The sequence below is a fragment of the Doryrhamphus excisus genome, linkage group LG9 (genome assembly GCF_037039965.1).
Source record: "Doryrhamphus excisus strain RoL-2023G ecotype Guam linkage group LG9, RoL_Dexc_Guam_v1.1, whole genome shotgun sequence".
Taxonomy (NCBI): Eukaryota; Metazoa; Chordata; class Actinopteri; order Syngnathiformes; family Syngnathidae; genus Doryrhamphus; species Doryrhamphus excisus.
In genome coordinates, this window is record NC_136365.1 from 10,105,214 (window position 1) to 10,129,279 (window position 24,066).

General features: G+C 38.5%; 1 protein-coding gene across 3 annotated transcripts in view; it reads right to left on the reverse strand.

Moving 5' to 3' along the window:
- ctnna2 (catenin (cadherin-associated protein), alpha 2) overlaps positions 1-24,066 on the reverse strand; it is a 228,383-nt gene that overhangs the window by 198,675 nt on the left and 5,642 nt on the right. Inside the window, exons 1-5 of one of the 3 annotated variants that reach the window (XM_078793385.1) lie at positions 16,838-16,908; positions 9,018-9,213; positions 5,064-5,230; positions 4,098-4,217; positions 2,446-2,712 (exon numbers count right to left, since the gene is read on the reverse strand). In XM_078793385.1, coding sequence (XP_078649511.1) covers positions 2,446-2,712; positions 4,098-4,217; positions 5,064-5,230; positions 9,018-9,213; positions 16,838-16,852 — 765 coding nt within the window. In that variant the 5' untranslated portion in view covers positions 16,853-16,908. Of the gene's footprint in view, positions 1-2,445; positions 2,713-4,097; positions 4,218-5,063; positions 5,231-9,017; positions 9,214-16,837; positions 16,909-18,349; positions 18,460-24,066 lie in introns of those variants that run through there. The other 2 variants (XM_058046015.2, XM_058046014.2) reach the window with 2 other exon arrangements.

Here is a 24,066-nt window from a genome sequence, read left to right on the forward strand (position 1 = left end):
AAACCTACTAATTGTGTCTATCAATCTATTTACAGTTTTACTGTGTCAATGATTGCTGGAGAAAAAAAATGTCATTAAAATATCAAAATGTTTGCACAGTGCAGTATGTAAGTGTATAAACACACAGTATGCATCCAAGCCCCTGCACATCACTGCAAACACATTTGTATGTTGCAGAAGAATAACACAAAAAATAAAAACAAAACAGATTTGTGCCTGGCACAATGTTAACCCCGCTGCAAGAATGGGGTCAAGAGAGACCTGAGGATGTTTTCTCCCCCTAATTAAAGAGCACAGACAGCAGCCATTTATATTCCTGCTGACTTGTCTGCGATTGTTGTGTAGCTTGCGGCCTGCAAGAGCATTTCGCAGTGGAGGAGATAAGAGGCTCCCTATGTTCTTTTGTGGTTTGTACGGCAAAAAAGAAATTTGTTGTTTACCGTTGGTGTGCGATTCATTTTCCTGAGCGTGACTAATAAATGAAAGAAAAGCAAAAATTTGCTTTATGTATCACACAGCATTGCAGCTCAACACAACTGAAAAGCATCATTGAACTGCATCCATGCTATGTAATAATGGTTTCATAGATGTAGCAAATAGTATATGTATTTACTATAAAGCCATTAGATGTTTAACTGCCTTTGTGTGCATGAGCCTAAAAGACAGTGGACAGGAAGAGCTTCCTGTATCAGGTCATTACTATTCTAAAAGCATCTGACCACAGGCTGTGTCATGTCTCTGTGGGAAGTTAGGAATTAAACATGCACCAGCTACAGGCACGCACAGAGGGCTAAGTAAAGGGCAATTTGTTTCATCTAATTGCTGCCTGTCTGACTGTCAACGGCATCAAATTATTCAGGTCTTTGCTTTTGCTTTTTTAAAAGCCATAATGTTTCACATAAAAAAATGAGCCAATGTGATGTCCTCTTTAAGGTGGGGGGGCAAACTATTGCTGGTGCAGAACAAATTGCATGTTTTCTTCCCAAAAATTGTGCACATTAAGGGAAGATAATGTCGAGTTATTCATCAAAACTGCCAAGAGTTTAGTAGACTTGCAATGTGCAAGCATGATCACAAAGGGTCACTCATGCGCTGCATCGAGAGGAAAACAAGACTGCAAAGAGCAGTTATCTGATCCTGATGCTATGCATATCAAAGAACCGAACAGAATAAAACAGATTCGCCATAACTTCTGGTATATAAGACACTATTTTTTTCTTAAACTTTGAACACTGTGCCTTCTTTCATCTTCTTTGCTTCAGAACTACTACTAGCGTTAAGTCTTTCTTAACCCTCAAACAATGCACAACGATGAGCCAATTCAAGAAACAATACAAGCAGTTGATGTTTGCTAAATACAAGGATGAAGAGTCTTGAACCAGTCATGATGTGCTATATATATCACTATATTGACAGTTACTATGGTACCAATTATGTCATTGGATGGTCATATCACCTCGTACTTCGATACAGGACAAAATAATAATAATAAAAAAACCTTAAACCATATGAGGAAAGCAGGAAGTGAACAAATGTAACAGTTACTGATTGTAAAAGTACCATATGGAGGGGTAGGATTTAATAAGCTTTGCTTCTTCCTACTCCTTTTGGACATGTGGAACTGTGAACTGATTATGTGATGCATTCAATTGTAATCTGATGCATTATCAAATGAAATAAAACCATTACCATTACCATTCTTTGGCAGGAGCCAATCACGAGCAAGGCTGTCAACCCATTGGAAATCGCAGGATGTCATTACTCAATATAACTGGTGTCATCTTATAAAAATACGCTACATTCATTACATGAACAATTTAGTACTTTTACATTTAATATAGATTTATTATATTATTATTATTTTTTTAAATTATTAATTTACATTTTTATTTTTTCCTGTGACAGACTGCCAAAACAAGGCCGTTGATAAACAGAAAATAATACATTGATCACAAAACAAATGCCTTTCATAGGATGTTTTAACAAGGATGCATATAATAAAATAATATACTTTTTAATAATATAATATTAAATAAAAGAACTCGGCTTCCTCATCCCAACCACCATCTAAAACTGCAGTGTCCATGATTGTACGTCATTGTCAGTGTACAGACACTAGGTGGCAGCAAAGGATCATTATTTAAGACTGGCTATTTGCTCTTCACCGTCAAATGTGTACATTTTCAATAAAGACACCCTTTATAGTCCAACAACACTTTAAATTGTTCATATTTGTTTGTCATCAATTGTTGCTTTGACTCTAGAAATATCATTACATGTGTTGTCTGATGGAGAAAAAGGTTTGCTGCACCTGATTCACTGATTGGGATTTAAAAAAAACTAAAAATGTCAGCTAATTGTGCAAAAGGCTGTTCGGAACATAAATGACAAATAGATATACTATATAATAAATTGCAGGGATGCATAAATAAGCAGTGAACTCACATCAAACTCATTGAGAGCAGCAGCCAGTTCCCCGATGCCAGCGTGGGTGTGTTTCTCGTCAGTTGGGGAGGTGGCCTGAGAAGCGCTGGAGATGCCTCCGATGGCCTCCTGCACTTGCTTGAACACGTAGTCTCGGTTCGCCCGTGTGGCCGCCACATCTGGATGGCGCAGGAAGGCCTGTGAGGCAGTGTACAGCATGGTGGCATTTTTCTTCAGAGCCCCACGTGCGGCCGCCATCTCATCTCGACACTGAGGGTCCTTTAGCTCCTGAAGGATTAGGACAAATAATCAGAAATCACTTTTTCATGTGGTATCCTAACTGTAGTAAAAATCAGAGCAGGCTTCGCTACAGATCTGGGGGTGGAGGTGGTTGAGGAGTATAGGTACCTGGGCACTATATTTGACGGCCTTCTGAGGTTTTCATCCAACAGAGGCAGTACATGTTGAGGAAGCTGAGTTCCTTTGGAGTGAACAAAAAATTTTTTGCTGACCTTCTATTATGCTTTTATTGAGAACATTTTGACCTTTCCATTCATTTCATGGTTTTATTCACTGCATCTACAGGACCGGACTCGTTTAATCAGTATTTCAAAAGTTTGTTCCAAAATCATTGGCCATCCTGTGAGAGCTCTTTCTACACACCGCGATCAGCAAATAACCCGGACTGCATACAGGATTCTACAGGACCCTTCCCACGCGCTACACCCCGTGTTTGAGTGGCTTCCATCGGGTTGGAGACTATGATGCCCACAATGTAGAACACAAAGGAGGAGGGCTACCTTTGTCTCTACAGCAGTCCGCCTTCTGAACTTGGACCCCTCCCTATCCAGATTTCGCACAACCTCCCTTTAGCTTGTTATACTTTTAAAAAAATATTTAATTACTATTTATTCTCTTAGGTACGTGTGTGTTCAGTAGTCTCTGCTCTTTTACTTGTCCTTGTCTGCTTTCTACATTTTTATTCCATATGCTGCTCTCTGTGTCCTTTAAATTGCCCCTCGGGGATAAATTAAGTGTTTTTGAACTTGCACTTGCTATTGTTTCCAGACTTGGGTGTGATGAGTGATTTCCACAAAGTAGGATTCCTTGTCCACAAAGTGAATATTTTCATAGTTAGAGCACAGAGAACCTGTTTATGGCTTTCTAAATAAGTTGTTTGACATCATTATTGCCCTCTAAACATGAAATCACATCAGTATAGCCACTGTTACACTTGTATCACCGAATAGTTACCAATATGTCTACTATAGTAGAAACAATGAAGAAAATACGGCATTTAAGACCTGTGCTAGTGTGTGTTCAGCATTGAGCATTCAGCATCCCCTTACCACTCAGTTGGGGACACCATCGGGACACCACTTGATTCTCATGACCGCGCAGAAACGAGGGTTAACGGTTAAGACAAGGACCAAGGGGTAGAATTGGGATTCAGCCTTACAGTGTAATATGGGACCCCCCAGGTCAGCATCGTTGTTTATATCCGGGTAATGACATCTAAAGGTGGCCCACTGTCTATACTGTTCTTTGAAGAAGAGTCCCCAAGTGCTAATGAGTGCACCGCTGTGTTGCTCAAGTAAGAACACTTGTGTCTGAATTCAGAAGACAGAAGTCAGAAGAGGTTTGATGTTTTGTAAAAACAAAAGGCGGGTTACCTGCTGTCTCCGGGCTGCTACATAATTAAGCTTCACCATCTCCTTTCCAAATTCTTTGAAGCGGTTTGCCAGGTCCTGTTCGTTGGTTGCATTCTTTACTCCTTCTAGGGCTTCCTCCACCTGTCACATACAAAGCATCCCACAAATTGTGTTGATGAAGCACTTTCAACAAGGCCTTAAGCAGGGTCTTTTAATGGAACAACCGTTTATTTGACCTAATGAATAAAATTATTTTTCGCCAGCATGAAATTGCAAGAAGGTAAAAAAAAAGCAGACAGTAACCATTAAAAGTATAATTTAAAAGGGTCTCAATTTAGCAATCTCCATACATTATATGGGTACATTGTGATTCTGGACTCCTTTCCATCCCCTAATAAAAGTGCTGCTCAGGATAAAAAGGGAAAAGAGAGATGAAAAAGATAACATTGAATAGGCCTTTGATGACAAGGGTTATGCTGGATTGAGTTAAGATCTCAAGAATGAGGCTGAAAAAGGGGGACATCGTCGAATGAGACTTGATCCGGAACAACAGACTTATTTTGCAGGCACAATAATAATATAGTGAAACATGGGATACTGTCCCGTGCCAAGCTAAAACTCAACTCTGAACCCCTGTTGTCATTTCCTGTCCGTCCCTCACCGACCCAACCTCCACACCGCCACCCCCTCCGGAAGCAAAACCAGGGATTACTATACAGTAATTATTATAATTATTATGATTATTTGATAATTTTGGAATGGATGTCAAATATTTGTGTCTTAGTTCTAAATGTTGTTGTGCTACTTCGGTAAGAGCTCCGCTTGAGTTTCCTGCTGACAGAGGGACCTAATACTTCGCTGGTGGCAGAACATGACGTAATACGTACAGTACATATACTTAATGCCAGGAGGTTGCCTACAGCCATTCCTGTGAATGCCAATTCCACTAATTAGAGACCTTTACTTTTGTACACCACTGTCACTTACAATTTTAAGGTGGGATAGCAGCCTCATGACGTCAGCCATGTCGGCGAGAATGAGCAGGCGTGTAACAGCAGAGAGCAGGGCTCGGGCAGCCCTCACCATGGTGCCACGTTTCACAGAGGAGCATGGGTCATCAGCAAATTCTGAGGAGGCAATACGCATCGTCTCTCCTGCAAAAGAGATAGGGAAAACACATAACTACATACTGCATTTCAATTACTTTACTATATTTGTGTTTGTAGAAGCCAAATCAGACTGAATTCAGTGTATCTAAATGTAGTATATATAAATAGTAGTTTTGCAAGCTTCAAAGACTTATCACTCAAATTCAGACTCCCTCGGCTCAGCTTATTTCTGTAATTCCAGATCCGACACTTCTTGCTGTGCAATGACCCCAATTTCCCAATTTATACCTCCTGTGTCTGAACTAGACAAACCATTGGAAAGCCCTCTCAAACCCATAAAAATATTGTATTGTACTGTATTGCCTTTCTCAAAGATGTAACTGTTCAAAAGAATCAAAAAGCCACTAAAAGTGTCTCTTGAGGATTAGCAATCTGATGCAATTTATCCAATTAAAAAAAAAATAAATAAATAATATATATATATATATATATATATACACACACACACATATATATATAGAATAACCACTCAGGGGATCTTGACACAAATTCTTCTTGAACCGGAATACTCCGGTTTCCTCCCACATTCCAAAAACATCCATGCCCGATTAATTGACGACTCCAAATTGTCCATAGGATGAATGATTGTTTGTCTATATGTGTCCTGTGATTGGCTGGCGATCAGTCCAGGGTGTATAAGCGGCATAGAAAATAGATCAGGGGTGCTCATTAAGTCGATCGCGATCTACCGGTCGATCGCGGAGGTGGTACTGGTCGATCGCTGGTCGATCGCTGGTCGATCGTGGCGTGACATTAAAAAAATATCATCCTAGCATCAATGCCGTCACTTGATTGATATACAGGGCAGCCATTCAGATGACAACTGAATGTTGCCCTTCGGGTGACCAATCAAATCAAACAACGTCTCTAAGTGCAGCAGAACTTACGATGTCAGCCTATCATCCATCCCCGTTACTTGATTGACATACAGGACAACCAGTCAGATGACAACTGAATTTTGACCTTTAGGTCACCGCTCATGCGTAAACAACGATGCAAAGTGCTAAGCTAGTCGGCGAATCGCGTCAGATTTTAAGCCCTCACTAAAGTTTATGGTCACTAAAATGAGTGAAGTAGCTGGACCAAGTAAAAAGGCAAAAACATATCACTTCCATACGGCACTATTTATTTGGTGTACGATTAACGAATGCATGTCCTGTTTTACCTTCAGCCCACACAATAGTTTGAAAGAAACACGACGGTGTGGCATTTGATATAAAAATTAACAAATATTGAGCAGAAATGGACACAGTAAAGTCACAGCCATGGCAGATGGCTCTCTCGACAAGACCAAAGTTATTTGCATCTACTGTTGCTGTGAGTTGAATTGTCACCGGGATATGTTGAGTCTCGGAGAAAACCTCAACAGGTGATACCAGAACCTTTGTAGTTGTAAAGAAAGACCATAAAACAACTGTGAGTGACATCATAAAACATCTGCAGAGGACAGGAGTGAAGGTATTACTATCTACTGTTCTTAGAAGACTTCATGAACAGAAATACAAGGGCTACATCAAAAGACGCAAACCACTCCTTAGCAATACAAATAGGATTGCCAGGCTGGAATTTGCCAAAAAAGTACAAAGATGAGCCTTAACAAGTCTGAGACAAATGTTTTATGGACTGATGTTTTTTGGGGGGGGTTTCTGTACTTTTTGGGAAATTCCAGCCAGGTCTTCCTAGTCTTCCCTGACTCTGAAGTCTTCAATATACATTTTTCTGTTTTTCTGAAACTAATTTAACAGAACACCACTGACTGGTAACATTTTGACTGACATTGTTATTTTTCATTAAGTCCAAGTAATTATTGTTGCTTCATAAAGCATTTATTTCCTTTAGTCCCGCTTCCAATGGTCTATGTCACGCATGAAAAAAAAAAAAAAAACGCTTGCAGGCCAAAACAGTCAGATCGATGTTACAGTAAAAGCAGCAACAGACAAGCAGAGCTGACCGAGCAGTGGGAAGAAAAAAAATTGGGACAAAGCATGCGCTGTGGTCTGTTGCCTTTCAGCTGATAGTTATTGAACAGAGAATCCATTCCATCCTGGGGGCGGGGGATATGTGATTCACAAAAAGCCTCACTGACTGCCAACATTTTTGCATTTTGCAAAGACGGAGCGCAGTAATTTACGTGTACGACAACTCTGACATTGATGCGCCTGAACAAAAGCACTCGTGGACGGTAAGCACAATTTGCTTAAGTGAAATTTTCATTCAAGATTGAATATTAACACTCTTTGATCTTCTAATATAAATTAGATATATAGGTATACAGTAGATGCTGTAATAATGCTTTTCTTGTCTGAGTGAGCAAATCTGTAGAAGAGGAAACTGCACAAAAAATTTGTAGGGACGCTGTTCAAATATTTTAGATGTTAACAGCATGGGATGCATTGTCATGCCTATTCCAGTGTCATCAAACTACTATGGTAAACTGAGCTGCATTGATTTACTATCCGCACATCTAGCAGGTGATTTGACTTCAGTACATAAGTAAAATGAGCTTTTTTTGTCTCAACTTCTCATCAACATTTAGTGTTTCTCCTTTCTCTGTCATTTTTTACCTTGGTTTTTGTTATTTATTCCTTCCAAAAGGTCTGACAAAAGCCAACACATTCAAAAACCGAGGCAATTTTTCCCATTGAAAATTGTGTAAATACAATTCATCCATTCCAAACCCCCCAAAATATCAATAAAAATACATTTGCAAGAGCACAATTATAGTAATACATTTAGAAAACATGTATTACATACTTACATGTGACAAATGGATTTAATTTATTATTGACATGGCTTCTTGTACATCCTACTGAGATCAAATTCAACAGTATTTCTCACCATTTTATCAGATTGCTTTGCCCCCATTGCGGGTTATTTAGCAGTCACAGTCAAACAAATTTGTATTTTAATTAGGCACTTGATTTCTTTGGAACGATACAGTACAAGGCAGACTAAATACAATGCAAATACTGAGGCAAAAGTTAGAAAAAATATATATATTTATATTTTTAAAAATCACACAAAAAATTGGGCAGACAAAAAGAGGTTTGAGGGCATTTGATGTTTCTTTAAACAACTCACAAATAGGACCTGTGATGGGAAAATGTTTAACTTGGGCTACATTATTGTATTAGTTTTAGGTATATGACTTTGTATAGCTTTTTGTAGAGTTTTAAGTCAAATGTCTGAACACATCCTGTATTCTGTTCAACTGTTGGCCTCTCAGCAGGAGTTTTCTGTAGCATGAGTATGACAGACATTGCTAGAAGAAGCCATTCTTTGATGTAAGCACTCTCACCAGAGGAACCTGCACCCAGGAGTGATCTGTTTCTTCTACGGTGTAATTCATTTGCATACAATGGAGTATAAGGGTTGTAGTCAGGATGCCACTTTTGGACAGACATCTGCAGACCGCCATTCCCTCTGAATGTTGTCTGACTCATTTGCAAAGGTGTTTATTTCTGGCATTCTCCATCATAGTTAGTTAGTTAGTCCACAACAGACCCAATATCCTGAAGGGTTAAACAAAGTAAGACTTTCAACAGAAATTATATGAGGGTACTTAATACATGGGATCCTGAACCATGATCCTTATAAGGTAAGCAAGTATTTTAGTGACGGAGGAAAGTAAAAAACTCCCTGTAAGAGAGAACCCCAAAGAGAACTGAGACTCATGCTTCTGGAGGAAAATCAATCAATGCAGCCCACATGCCAGTCCATAGGATTGTACTTAATAAAAATTTACTTTTTGTAAATGTTGCAACATGCTCACCCTGCTTACGGACATCATCCACAGCAGCAATGAGCTCCTCCTTGAGATCCTGGCTGTCTTTGGCGATCTGCTCCCCCTTTTCCAGAAAGTTCTGAGTGGCCTGTTCAACAGAGACTGCCAGGACATGAGCCTTCTTGGAGCGCCCCTTCTTCTTACTGGATGGCCCTTTGTTACTCGTGTTTACCAGGGTTGTCACCTAGGAAAACCAAAAGACGGAAGAACAGCTCAACAAAGTGTATTTGAGAACCATAACATAAAGCAGCACACAGTGATGACAAACTCAACTGCATGTCAACAATGTTGCTTAAGAGGAATCATTTGTGATTGACTTGGGTGGCTCAATGTTGGCTTATCTATGATATTGTAACCCACATCATAATAAAAAGTCAACTAGGGGCTGTCATGTGACCTCAATCAGATGCAATGAAATCCACTCCTGATTCGCTGTTGCCGCAAGTAGCAACAATGAAATTACAGCCTTTATTATTTGAAGTCCGGTAAGATGCATATATGGTCATCTCCTAACGTGAAGGTTGCAGGTTCAGTCCTCCGTTCTCCTGTGATCATGTTGAGGTATCCTTGGACAAAATACTGAACCACCAGTTGCTCTGTCATCAGTAAGTAAATGACTAACAGTGAATAACTGTGTAATGATCTTTATTGCCTTATTGATTTGAAATTGAATTATTGAATAACTATGTGAAATATTAATGCATGTTTTCTAGCCTTTACAATATGTTTCTTTTTTTCTTTTTTTTTTTGCACAGCTTGGTTTTGCACCAAAAACAAACTACTTTTAATTCCTTCATAACAAAGTGTTGAGCTGGGAAGACTGTTTTTTTCTTCTTTACTATCGATAAATTATGAATCTCTTCCCAAGAGGAAAAAAAACTGAACTGAAAAGACTAATGAACTTTTATCGAGACTCAAGGAACTGTCAAACCTAATAAAGCATTATTTTATTTCCTTTTTCTGAAAGGAAATATCCAGAAAATTAGGGAAAAGGCTGTGATTTCCTGTTCATTAAATTGTTTTTTTTCCACTGGATATTGAAGTTTAAGTTATATATCTTATTCAACGTACCCAGTATATATACTGTTAGAGATGTATGATACTATGAGCCACTGATAATTATCGGGCCGATATCAGAGTTTTAGGCTGATATCGGCTCGGTATGGGGATTTTCCCTTTATGAGAACCAATCGAGTACATAGCATTAACAATGCAGTTTCAAGTTCAGTCTGTACAGTACAGAGAAATCAATAAATATCATCACTTTCTCTAGCATTTCAAATCGGAGTGGCGCTAAAAAAATGTCTGTTCTTTGGCTGTGCATGACGGAAAATAATTGAGAAACACGGCTCAATAAAAATTTATGTGATGTTACACATATCAGTATTGGTTCATATTGGAATCGGAATTATGAGTTTATATCGGCATATCGGTTATCGGCAAAAATGCCAATATCGGATATCCCCATATACTGTATACAGTACTGTATACCGCATTTTGTTAGCAAAAGGAATTTGTGGTATCATGGTTAGTATTGGATCTTGACTGCACTGCAAATATGTGTGTTTACTTCAATCTATGTTTTGGGGATCAATATTTCATTGACAGGCACACACACCCAGTTCAACCCAGTACAAATAGTTCAGTCACATATAAACCCATACAAACCAACGATAAAAGTCACAATAATTAAACCACGTTGCTTCTTGTTGTTGATGTTATGCTTCACAGTATGAAAATTAATAGAACTTAAGAGCAGAAGACATTACTTGTTGCAAACAATGTGCTACAGTATGTTAAATGAACATAAAGTCGTGGAAGGCATCCAACCACACCATGTGTTAATAAAATCTAATTTAATTTGTTCAGCATGGGGACCTGGTCCTTTGAAGAGGCTGTTCATTTTTTTTAACTATCCTGCAGAACAATAAGCAATATATGGCTGCTCTTACCGTTAAGCAGTAGATGCACTGCCAACAGTTGAAAATGACGATGTAAATTAAAGGGAAATACCTTTGTAGAAAAAGGACTAAAAGAGTGATTGTTTAAACAGGTTACTTTTATTTTAACATGGTCAGGTCTGGAACCAATTAACCATTACAATCTATACGTGATAACAGTCAGATCAGAAACTGGAGGAGTAGGTGTTCGAGAAGAGTCGTATATACACAGGAAATAAACAAGGAAACTACAAGCTGACAAATCACGGCCTTAAAGGGTCAGCATTGCCGCAGGTGGAGAATTTGTTGGATGTGCACATCACACTATGCGCAGAGACTAAATAAGGAAAGTGAAACCTTCAAAATGTAAGCGCTTACCTGAAAGCATCAAATCATACAAGAGTCAAAATGTGTGCTGTGTACAAAAAACGCTTACATCTTGGCAGGTTTGCCATCTCCGCCTCCTCCATGACAAAAACTTGAAAATTATTTACACTTCTATATGAGTCATCTTCACTTCAAAAATATATTCATGGTATATTAATTAACACAGGGCTGTGTTGAGGAGTACAAACACAGAGAAAAGCTGCAGCATGTGTCATGTAGCTTACCACAGGGACCGCCTCATCCAAGTGAGAGCTCCTTGATATGTTGTTCTTCAACAGTGGCTTAAAAAGCTTGATGTATATTTAATTATGTCCCGAATAACCTCACAGCAGGCACTTTCGACTCAGGAAACTTATCTACCTTCATACAGATTTAACGGTGCTATTTTTATGAAAATATAATGCTGCCTTTGCACGCAGGTGCCAGAGTATACTGAGAACGAGCTTGTGGGGAAAAACAAAACGAAGACTTTACGAGATTAGCGCATCATGTAGGTGGGTGTTGAAGTTCTTGGGTTGGCATCAGATTCACCTTTATATTGCCCATGGGTGCAGTTATTTTTCAGCACCAAAAATATAAACTGTCTCAACATAGTGAGTTAAATCTAGTGATTGCCGTGACACTGCTTGAATGCCATTTATTGATGCCAGTATTGTTTGTTTCAAAACCAATGTGAGTGGTCAATGCGGTTTGCACTGTGAACAAAGGGGAAAAAACTGTTTTCTGGCTGAGTGATAACATCAAGGTCCTCCAACACTATTGCTTTTTATTACAGCTGCCATGACATCCGAGTTTTATCACTGTCACTTTCACAGCGACACGGGCAAAAGACAAATTGTCCTGCTGGCTAATTTTTGGAGCCTGATCGGTTCTGACAGCCATCAAATTTATACTCAGCCAGCTGCAGTGATGACGCACGTATAACAGACTGCAAGGAACAAAAGCTTTTATAGGATGGGTGGAAGTGCAAAAACAAAATAAAAACAAGATAAAATGACATACTGAGAGAGTATGCAGGCATGAAGGTACATCTCATCTCTTACTTTATTGAGAAATGGAGGTCATGGAAAACCACGGCCATTGTTGTTGTTTTTTTCAACTTTTGATTGAAAGAATTTTAACACATGCAGTTGCGCTACTGTGTGCGACTATGAAAAAAACAATTCTAAGTCTTCCAAAGCTTACACTAGGTACAAAAATGCTGAGTTCAGTCAAATATGTTGTCTATGAAGGTGAAATCATAATTATTTTTCCGACAAAACAAATTCAGTGTGACTACTGAATTTTAATGTTGCAACACAATCTAAATACGACTTCTGGACAAGTAGACAGTTCGGCCCCTTTTCTGCCATTCGGTAACTGTCCATTTAATGTGTCTTTTAGCTGTCTTTCAGGTCTGTGATCATGCTCCACCAGTGGAAAAGGCTACCATTTTCCGTGTGCATTGTCCACTTATTTTTATTGCTCATCAATTGCAATAAATGCCGTGTGGCCTTTTCTCTCACAACACTAACCAGTCAGTGGATTCTTCACTCAGTTGTAAATCCCTGTGGCCTTTCGTAGATATTCAATTTTCCGCCTTCAGCTTCCGAGACGTGAGTGAGTGATAGGCTTTATCTGAGCACGAGGGAAGTTTCTGTGTCTGTGTGTGTGTGTGTGTGTGTGTGTGTGCAAGCATGGGTAGTCAGCGTAACTTTAGCACTATTGACAAATACACAAATTCCACATGAAGATACGGGAAAATCGTATTAATCCAGAGCAAAGTCCTTTACAACATACGGAATGGTGGAGATCTTTATTGCTTAAAGATTCATGGGGTCAAGAGCAATATGTATGTGGGTAAGTCACTTATATGAGGAAAATGATGTATCATTTTGATACATGAAATCCCTGATACACACCAATCTTCACAGGGTGGACAATTTTCGACATTCACCTCATTGACTGCCTAATACACAGCAATTTGACTTTTTTGGCATCTTAATTGATCGTTCTTAAATCTTTAGGGTTTTTCCGCCAAACTTCCACCAAGCAAAACTGGATAAAAAAGTGTGAGGTGCTTTACTTCAATTTGCTTTCCATCTGTCCATCAAATCCACGGCAGTGTGTTGTGTGGTAAGTCTCACTATGCAATCAATACGCACCAAGAACGCAACCACTTCAACTGGGTCCTACGCATGTGCAGAACGCGTCTACTTCTGTCATAACACTCATAGCGAGGCATTGTGATATTCACAAAAAATATAATATATATTGCAGTAGCTCAGTTTATATACAGGTCAGTTGTTGCCGTTTTTATTTTTTTTGTCCGGGCTAAGCGTCAAAATAGCTGTGTCCCGATGACGTACATTGTTTGCTAGCTCATATTAACTCGCTTTCACGTGTTTTAATGCACAGAAAAGGGAAAAAATATGTGTTTATGTTTCACATTATTGTGAATAATGGTTTAAATTTAAAAAAAAATCCCCTTTAAAATATTACTACTTGAGTTGTCAGGACACACTAACTTTGCGAGACAAGACGATACACAAAATTTGGTTCTACAAGAACGAGAGGGGATTTAATCTTTTATTTTAAGAAAACTGTGAAAAAATATTTTAAAATGTACAACAATATATTGCAGTCTGCTCATTTAATGTATGTATGTATGCTACAGCCTCTGCCTCCAGCCACCCAGACAAAGTGACAGAATGACTCATAAAAGGGCTCACTCCATTCATGCCATTGTTCTCTGGAAAAACACGCCAAAGTGCTAAAAAAAAGCGTACACACTTCCTGTCGGTTTAGTGGCAGGAGACATGGAATACAGACACGTAAGAAAATGGTAATATATTGAGGTCAGCAGAATTACCAAGTTCATTTTCATTTATTCTGTGATTTATTATCATCTCAAGCCTAAATGAGAAATCTTGTCATTTCATGTTTTAATCTTGCAAGATCTTGTGACACTAGATCTTGTGATACCCCTAATTACAAGTACATAATTTTCTTGCTAGAGCTGCTTTTAACAAAAGCTACTCATTTTGGAAACATTTATTGTGAAAGTTTCTTACAACCCAAAAATACTGAATATGCTTGTTTTACCAGAACATTAGCCAAATGTTGGTATCCACAACTCACATTGTCCATTAAAACATTTGCATTTCCTATTTCTGAATCAATTTATTTCCGGTGAAGGAAAACAAGGCAGCATGTTGGCGACCTTAGGTCTACAAGCAAGGCTTTGACTGGCTCAAGGTCAGACTCCTTTGAAGATCCTAAATGGATCGCCTGTATTCCACTTGTAGCTATCGCCAGCACTCCCTTCCCTTGGCTGAGGCATTGCATCACAGTCATTGCAGTGCACTAGTGAAGCACTGCCAGGGTTAGTGCTGGGCTGTTTAGTGCCAGTGCACAGATTACTGGACATCACCAGGGATGCATTGGTTTCAACCTTGAATTCTCCTTTGAATCATCCAGCCTTAAATGTTAAACTTGAATAAGATAAAGACACATTAGACTGACTTTCTGCCCCTCTCTTCTCGTCATAAATACAGGTTTTATCTACTCTGTGTAATGTTAATTAAGTTTGTGATTCAGTGACAATATATAACGTCTAAGGGTTCATTAAGTTTTGGCTTGTGACAGTAATGATCTATTCACAAGGGGATGTGTGTTTGAAGCAGTCGCAACTCTGATGTATTTTCTATGATGGCTAACAAAGCAGGGAGGCAGCGGGCTACCAGCATCTGTGCTTGGCAGCTGCTCAGACGCCTGGAGCGAGCCATATGCTGACAAAGCAAGGTAGCAGAAGATGCTGCCTGAAGTCAGATGAGTGTCTGTTTTATAACATCAAAAGAAGTGAAGTTATGTTAGATTTTGATCAGGTCTTGCACCGCCAAATGCTGCCACTTTTTTTTTTTATTTTAAAATGGTCAACAATAGTATCGAATTCTATGCTAATTATCAAAATGCACTAATTGTATATATTTTCATTTGACAGGCAGAGGGGAAGAGTAAGTCTCAGCAAAGCAAAGAACACAACAAATTTATGGCAACACCTAAATTCATTCACAAAGAGGGTTGACAATGTCACTAATTAAAGTAGTCTTCTGCTTCATTGTGTTGAATCATATTTTGGGTGTTATTTATGTTAATGTACAGTACATATAAATGCTCTTCTTTCATATATCTGATATCGACACTATATCGAATATCGACATCAGCCCCAAAAATCCCATATCGGTTGGGCTCTATTTTGCTTATAGTTACTTTTCTGACCAGACTCATCAGTAAGTATTGACTGTCAGGATGAAGGCTCTGATGCATCTTAGGATGCCTTTTTTGTTTAGTTTTTTGAGGTTGGTCATATTCCCCTTCTTCGTCGTCACTACCTATGAAGAAATACAACATTTCAGGTTGTTTGTGTTCATGCGTTCACCTTGTTCATTCTGTTTAAAACCAAAATATGGCAATATGCTTCGAAATTGCTTCCGTGTCTTCATTAATATTTACTCTTGTTTGCTTATTTCACGAATATCACTCTGCTCACATGTAGCAACCCTGCCTCCACATAATGGGACAAAAGAGACTGAATGACTGACAAGAGGGTTCATTCTGCTATAGAACCAAGGCGCCCAGATGTTGAAATGAGTGCACAGAGTGAATCTTCTTGACATTCAGCCTGATTGGTAGAAAAAAAATGCATGCACATATATCAGGCTGGAAAAATTATAGCATTTGTTTTTATTTATCATTTGAGTTACTGATTCTCATGACCAGCCTACTTGAACATGTTAAAGCATCTGCTTCTTCAACTTTTACGCTACCCAAAGTTGACCTGCATTTACAAAAAGTAGCACACTAATGAGTGTTTTCATGTGTTAACTTTCGAATTATTTGTTTCTCTGGTGTTAATTATGAATTACCACTATAAGAAACTTGGTGTAACTGGATGTATTTCCATATCCCAAAGCACATGCAGTACATCTTTATTGAATTGGAGACTATCTAAGAAGTAAGAATGATATATACATACTTTGAGTGATTTACGTAATTTACATTCAGTCTCTCTTCGCCAAAACAGACCAGTTCCGCGACCATATCATTGCAAATGCGGCTCTGATCAATTTATCAATCATGCACTCAAAAACCCTCACCTAAACTTCTCAGATGGGGGCAGACCTTCACTCCCAACCATGAGAATCATACTAAAATTGGGAAAATGCTTTAAACTTTGTTCTTTTCCAGGAAAATCGCTAAAAATAAGCTACTCAGAGGCTTTAATCAAACAAAAAGTGTTCAGCCATCCTCCATTTTGTTATCTTAATCGACTATGACAGTGACTGCAGCCTGATGCCTCAATCCTTTAAAATGAGTTCACGTGGTTGCTGTATTGGCATAGCAAATTCAAGTGACAGCTAATAGCAAGACATAGTGCTAATACATTATATCGCATCATCTGAGTCATGTCACCAACAAAACGATGAGTTCTGTACTTACCATGAATGAATCCATGTTTGAGAATAAAATCAACCAGGTTAAAACAGAGCTCGTCTCCTGCGCATCATTTTGTCTCTCAAACTGGACACTATAGCAGGGATGTTGCCCTACGTCACAAAATATCCTAATCATGCAAACTCCATCCAAGTGGCAGAATTAGGGCAGCCAGCTCATGAGATATATCCATTTGGGTTTGCAGAAGTGGTTGTCATGCAATATTTTAGCTCTGCTTTACTTATTATTGGTGTACAATGAGTGAAGTAAAATGTGTTACAGAAGGATGGCAGATTTAAAGTAGAAAGAATTCAAACACCAGACCTTAAAACTATCAAAATTACCAAATAATATTGCCATCTTACAGTACAGTGGAACAACAGTCATCCATGACATCACTTGAGACCTAAACAAATACATACAGTACACATTGTATCAAAGTGATGTCTGCAAAATGACGTCCATTATATCACCAGTTATGAACACATTTGGTATCTGGCAGTGGTAAGACAGGCTTAGTTGATAGATGGCCATGGGATCTGAAAAAATGTCAGTCGGTACCCGCTTGCCAAGCCTCCAAAGACAACCTTTTATTTTATCTTAAAACAATATATCATCTAATTGATGCAACAAAAAAAACATACACACACAATAACATTGCCACATTCATCCTAAAACATATTCGCCACCACTGCATTTACTGAGAAGAAGATGAACTGTCACAGCAGCGGTGTGCACAATATCACCCTTAGTTCTGCATGCAGAAGACTATACTAAGAACAATCTTCCAGCGCAATCCCCAGGTTATCTATTATTATCTATTTATTTGGTTAAAGTATGCGTAGGATGCATAACATGGTTTGGGTATGTATGCATTTTGTATTTGGTATAATCACATTCTTGTGTCACATGACAAGAGACGTGGTCATTAATTATTGCTATATGTCTGGTTTTGTTATATCGTCTCGGTAATCATATGGACAAAAACAGCCAAATAAAGCATCCATGCATGGTGATTCAGGCTCTGTGAATAATGGAAAGTGGTTCTTTAACAGTTTGGACACACTACACAGATTTCTGTGTATAGGTGACTGTGGGTTTATTTGTTCATCAAAAACAGAACGATTAACGACACGGATTCTCTGATGACTTCATCATTAACACTGGATGAGGTGTTCAAGCATACGCTGCATATTTTTTTTCTGTGTGTCATATTTTTCAAAACAGTCAAATCCAAATCACTGACACTATAAACCACTGTCACTGCAGTCACATTCAGCCATCTGCTCTACTCAGAAGCCAGACTGTTAGTAGAGAGGAGCCAGAGTGTTGTTTGGCAGCAATCCATCATAAGGAAACATCTTTTTGACAAGTGATACAGATCCAGAGCATGGAGCTATTAGATTTGGTCTTTATGGAAGATTTCTGATTCAGAAAGCAAGATGAGTTACATTAATGTCACCTTGACACATGTTTGTCTTCATACCAGAGTATGTATCTAGGGTTTAAGTAAAGTACCTGTGTAACAAGGGGTTCCAGAAGTCGTTCCACAGTCAGTGTGCGGATTTCAAGACTCTTAGGGTCCCATTTCAACAAGATTGGGGAAGTGGCAGTCGTCATGGTCTCTGCTGAAGTAAAAACAGAAACAACAGTTACATCGCAAAGCCCCATGAAAAAGACATCACAATCCTATAGTCACTCGGTATGTTGTCCACAAAGCTTCGCTAAATTTTGAATGGGATGTATGCATACATGGCTACGAAAATCCTCAACTAACTGTAATTCCCATGCTTGTGGTTAAAGAAAATATAGATGCAATTCCATTCGCTTCATTAAAAAGCAGTAAAACACAACACTGTTAACACACTCATATAGACTCATACAGTCACAAACTTGGTTTTATGTGTTCAGGTGGCCGCTTTGATATTATTCCCTGCACAAATGTTGTTTCCCTTCACCATGACAACATTTCATGGACATTTTGTCAATTATGTTGCGCGATTCAGAAAGAGTTAGGTATTGTTTTCTACTTTCTCATGCACTTCAAATCAATGGATTTTCTAATTTTCCATTGAACACCTGCATGCAAATAATGTCAACAATCATTTCCCCCAAATCAACCAAATTATTGTGATTATTACAAAAAAATAATACTTTTGCAGTATTATATTGTTTTCTATTCTCCAGATCTTGAATTTCCTAACTTTCTGTAGCTTTTAATGGTATTTATTGTGAAGCTCTTCAGGGCATCGGGGGTTCTTTCAGGGGAATGTGAGGAGGACTGAACAGCTGGCATGGTGGTAGCAGGCTGTTGTTGCTGTGGGGATGCATTTCTAGAAAAAGCATTTTTAGAATGGGCCACTTGGGACACAACCAGTGTGCCACCAATGCCAATGAGGCAGAAGGGAGTAAAGGATGTAGGAAAAGACTGATAGATCTGGGCCAAAGGATCAAACACTAAGGACAGTGAGTTAAGACGGAAGTTGAAAGATGACTTGAACAGCATCTGGTATTCTTAAGAAATTATTTAAGCAGGAATAGGCAATAAACATCTTGTGTTTGATCTTTTAAAACCTACTGTTTAAAACCAGCCAAAGCCAAGTTTGTCAGTACTGTGTTACACAAAATAATTTAACACTACTGTGTCTGCCTTGGCGGAGGTCTGTACTTAACTTGCTTGTACTTCACAAATCAAAAGCAATAAACATTAAGTGATTTAAATGTCAAACAAATTTTACAATTATTTTATGTATGTTTGCATATCTAATATTAGCATTTTCGGAGTTTGCTGAGGGTGTAGACAAACTGTGACCATGGCCAAAATAATAAAAATAACCAAATTCTTTGGGTGAATGCAATAACACAGAGCCCCACAAGTATTTTCCCACCACTTTCTCCATATCTTATCACTGGAAAAACTGTGAAGAGTGACATCATTTCCCTTACTGCCTTTGGACAGAAAATTACAACCATAAGCTGCATAGTTTCTCCACTAACTGATCCTTGTCACTCATAGCTCACTTCTGATCGCAATGTAAACACTGCATTGAACCACAATGCATAGCAGCAGAAAAGTATAATTTTTTACAAACATGTAAAGTGAGTTTAAACTCACATTTTATATAGCTGATACTAACTAGGATACTAACTCTACTTACAGTATTTCTCAGACCTGCTTTCAATTATGCCATAGGTTTCCTGTTTACGAAACAAGATCGCAGAAGTTGTTGTAGTTGGTGTTTCCCAGCAAGAGAAAAACAATTTTCATCTTTCATTTTTTTTTAAACAGGAATGTAAAGTATTCATCAAACTGTTGCTGTAGCCAGAAGCAGCGTGCTTTTGCCGGGAAAGGTGCATTTATGTCAGAGTGCAGAGAATGCAGTGCATCCACAGTGCTCACTGTCTGGAACATAGTCACCCCGCAAAAAACGTGTAATTACTAGATTTCTACTACCTGTGTTGTGCAAAGATTGTCTGCAGTAGTATTAGTACATGAATCTATGTGTGTACGTGTAATTGTCACTGAGAATGTACATATAACCCCATATAGCCACGTGGGTGCTCTGGTTTTCTCCGGGTACTCCAGTTCCCTTCCACATTACAAACATATGCATGTTGGTTTAATTGGCGACTCTAAATTGTCCATAGGTATGAATGTGTCTGTCGAAACGTGCCCTGTGATAGACGGGCGACCAGTCCAGGGCATAGAAGCTGGATGGATGAATATTACGACTTAAAATAAATTGTCTTTTTCGACATTATTTCAACCTTATGCTAGTACAATGACGATTCTTTTTTCCCCATAATATTACAACATCCGAGCCACACTTTGGACACCACTGACTTCGACCTGCGTACCAGAGCCTGTCCATGCTGAACTTTTATCTTTTATTATCCCCATTGCATGCTGGTTTGTCTCCAGATCCCATTCCACCCTCTGTGAGTCCACACGGACATGGATTAAGTTTCCCGTGGATGTATTAACAAATGAGGTTAATACATGATCAGCATTAACTGGGCAAAGAAATAAGGTCATATTAAGTTAAAAAAAAAAAAAGGTTTAGTAGTTTTTCCATTTCTTTTTTGCAATTTATGCACAGAAAAGGGGAAGATGTGTTCTTGTCTCACATAGGGATTGTGGCTGATGGGCATAATTTTTAAAAAATTGTTTTTTTTTATTGTTAATAATGTACAATTAGACTAGCAGAGTGAAAGAGTATATAAGCTACCCAGTATGCCTAGCGGTGGGAATATATGGGTGTTCTGTTTTGGGATGGGTATTACACGTTGATGTTTGTTTGAATGCACACATGATGCAGTAGATAGGTTACTTTGTGTTCACGTGTTGTGTTGTTTGGATTTCTTTTCTCTACAACAGGGGTGGGGAAACTACGGCCCGGGGGCCACATGCGGCCCACCAAGTGTTTGAATCCGGCCCGCCAGTTGCTTTTTCAGTATTTCAACTTTTAACATACAAACTGGCAACATGTCTTATTTAGTCTTTTTTTTTTTAAATGTAAAATTTAGTGACATAGTTTGATGTTTAAAGTGCTCCTGAAAAAAGCCACATGAGAACATACAGCTACAATTAGACAAATCATTCAAGGAAAATGTGTGTGTTAAATACATGTTCTGGCCCCCTGGACAATTTTGTTAACTCAATGCGGCCCACGAGTCAAAATATTTGCCCACCCCTGCTCTACAAGATCACATCTGATTATTTTGGTGACTTTAGTGTGCCACAATAGCACTGTAGTTTTTGTTGCCGGCTAAAGTTTCCATGCTAAAGGTTTAAAAAGAAGAAATGCACGGTGGGCTGGATTAAGATGCTTGGCGGGCCTGGTGGCCCACGGGCCCCAGTTTGCGCACCCCTGCTTTAAGCCCTGAACACCCATTTTTTGGTTTATTTATTTAAAAAAAACAGTCTTATCTTAGCTTCAGATTTTCATTCAAATTCTATTACATACTATAAATACTGTAAAAGAAAATTAAGTGAATGAAGAATAAGTTCCCAGACCCCCCACCCCTGCAAGAGGAGAGACAAAAAGCAGTTGTCATAGAAAAGAAAAGTCAATGCACCAAAGCAGAACACGAACACAGTGAGGATGGAGCTGGGATAAAAATAATGATAATAATAATTGGGGGGTGCCCCATACTGGCAGATAGAATAACATACGATTAGACTTGGAGTGTTTTTTGCCATAAAATCTAAGAAAAAACAGCAGAAACAGTGAGCAACCAGTAGGGCTGTACTTAAATGGGGAGGGGGGGGGCACTGTGGATGAGACAACCATGTTCAGACAAATTAGGTACAGTTCACTAAATTACATTGTTAGTGCTTATTCATTAAAACCTCCATGCTGCTGCTACATTAATTTTTTTAAAAAAGGACCATTCCAAGACATTCCCTACAAGCAGTTAAGACTGACATTTATAATGAGAGGTATGTAGAAACACTAATCCACAGTTTTAAGTTGATGTCCCCCACCAATTTATATTTGTCATCAATTCACAAATTACTGGGAAAACACGGAAGCGGAAAAGGTAGGAAAAGGTACTTATATTGAAAAAAAAAACAAAATGAAACAATAAAAGCTTTCTAATAACACGGTAGGGCTGCAACGATTATTAGGATAATTAGAATCCCTCGATTACAAAAAATTGTAGAGGATTTTTTAAAATTTTCGAAGAATCGCTTACGAAGAAGGAAGTGGGTGTTTGAGAACACGGGAAGATTGAAGCGGCTAGAAAAAGAAAACAAAAAAGAAGGAAAAGTAAATGTAAATAAAATAGACAAACAATGAAATCTAACAATGCAACAATTAAATCCCAAATAAAACACTTGATTATCTAAATAATTCAACAAATTGGACCTTCATTATTTAGTGAAATGTTTTATTTTTTATTGAAATGTGTATTTTTTTCTCATGAATTCATTTTTTTTTTTTTTAACATTTTTTCTGATTATTCAATTAATCAACAACAATTTTGGTAGAACACTCGATTACTAAATTATTCGATAGCTGCAACCCTATAATATAGCAATAAAATAGCAACCATGCAACCACACTGACAAAAAAACTACAATGGCCAGCACAGACTGAGGACAGGGTCTGCTCCCAAGTCTCCACTGGAATACAACTACTACAACCATCCTGTCCCCACTGACAGCAGCACTTGAGTGTGACAGTAAATAAAGTGATCACAGAATTCATAACGTGGATCAAATTTTGGGGTGAGCTGAGCTGCTTTTGCCTATATGTGTGCACAAAAGGCTTTGTTTTCATTTCAGGTGATCAAAACTGACAAAGCCAGGAAACAACAAAAGAAAAAAGCTATTACAATCCTGTCAAAATCAATATGTCCTGTCCTGTCCCCCCGCCAATGTGAGAGTGTGACATCTGCAGGAGTCTGGAGAGGGGGGTGGCAAAATAAGACCTCGCTGTTGCTTGGTGCTGGCTGCTAACTTTAAGGGGACCTATTAGGCTTTTTCCACTTTTCTGAGCTATAAATGTAGTTAGAATGTTTTATTCTCATGTTAAACGATTCCAAAGTTTCAGATAATGAGATCTGCAAAAAATCAACCATGCTCCTTGTAATCCCATTTTGCCTGTAGTAGTGAAATTGGAACATCTTCAGACTCGGCTCCACTCAACGAGAGCAACAGGTTCAGCAGCCAACTTTCGCTGCATTTTTTGGTTGTTTCTATCTCCTTATGTGAAAAACAGTGCATTTTCATTCGATTTGACTTGATGCCTTGAGGATTATATGACCCCCCCAAGTGCTTGAGCGGGTGACGACTGCAACCCAGCAATTTGATACATTTTTGTTTCAAGTTTAAAGTCATGTGAAATAAAAACATTCAAAATGTGCCAAGTAACCATAATGGAAAAACACATTTCCAGCCTTTGGGGCCTTACAAACTGTGGCCCTCTTCACCACGCAGCTGAATCGTCCTGTCTTAGGCTGTATATGAAAAATGTCTCCTCTGTATAATCAATTTCTCACTGATAGGAACACGAGTCTCGTCTCCGTTTAATTAATGATGTTGTCCAAGTGCAAGTTTTGCAGCCCTTTCCTGACCATTTTCTGCCAGGAGAACTTCTTGTCAATTGGTATTTTAAGTAAAGAGCTATTAATCCTCACAATCATTACAGCAGGACATGTTTACAATGTCACAGTCCTTGTTTCCCGTTATGTGCAATAAAGACATCATGTACAGTACAGTACAGTGG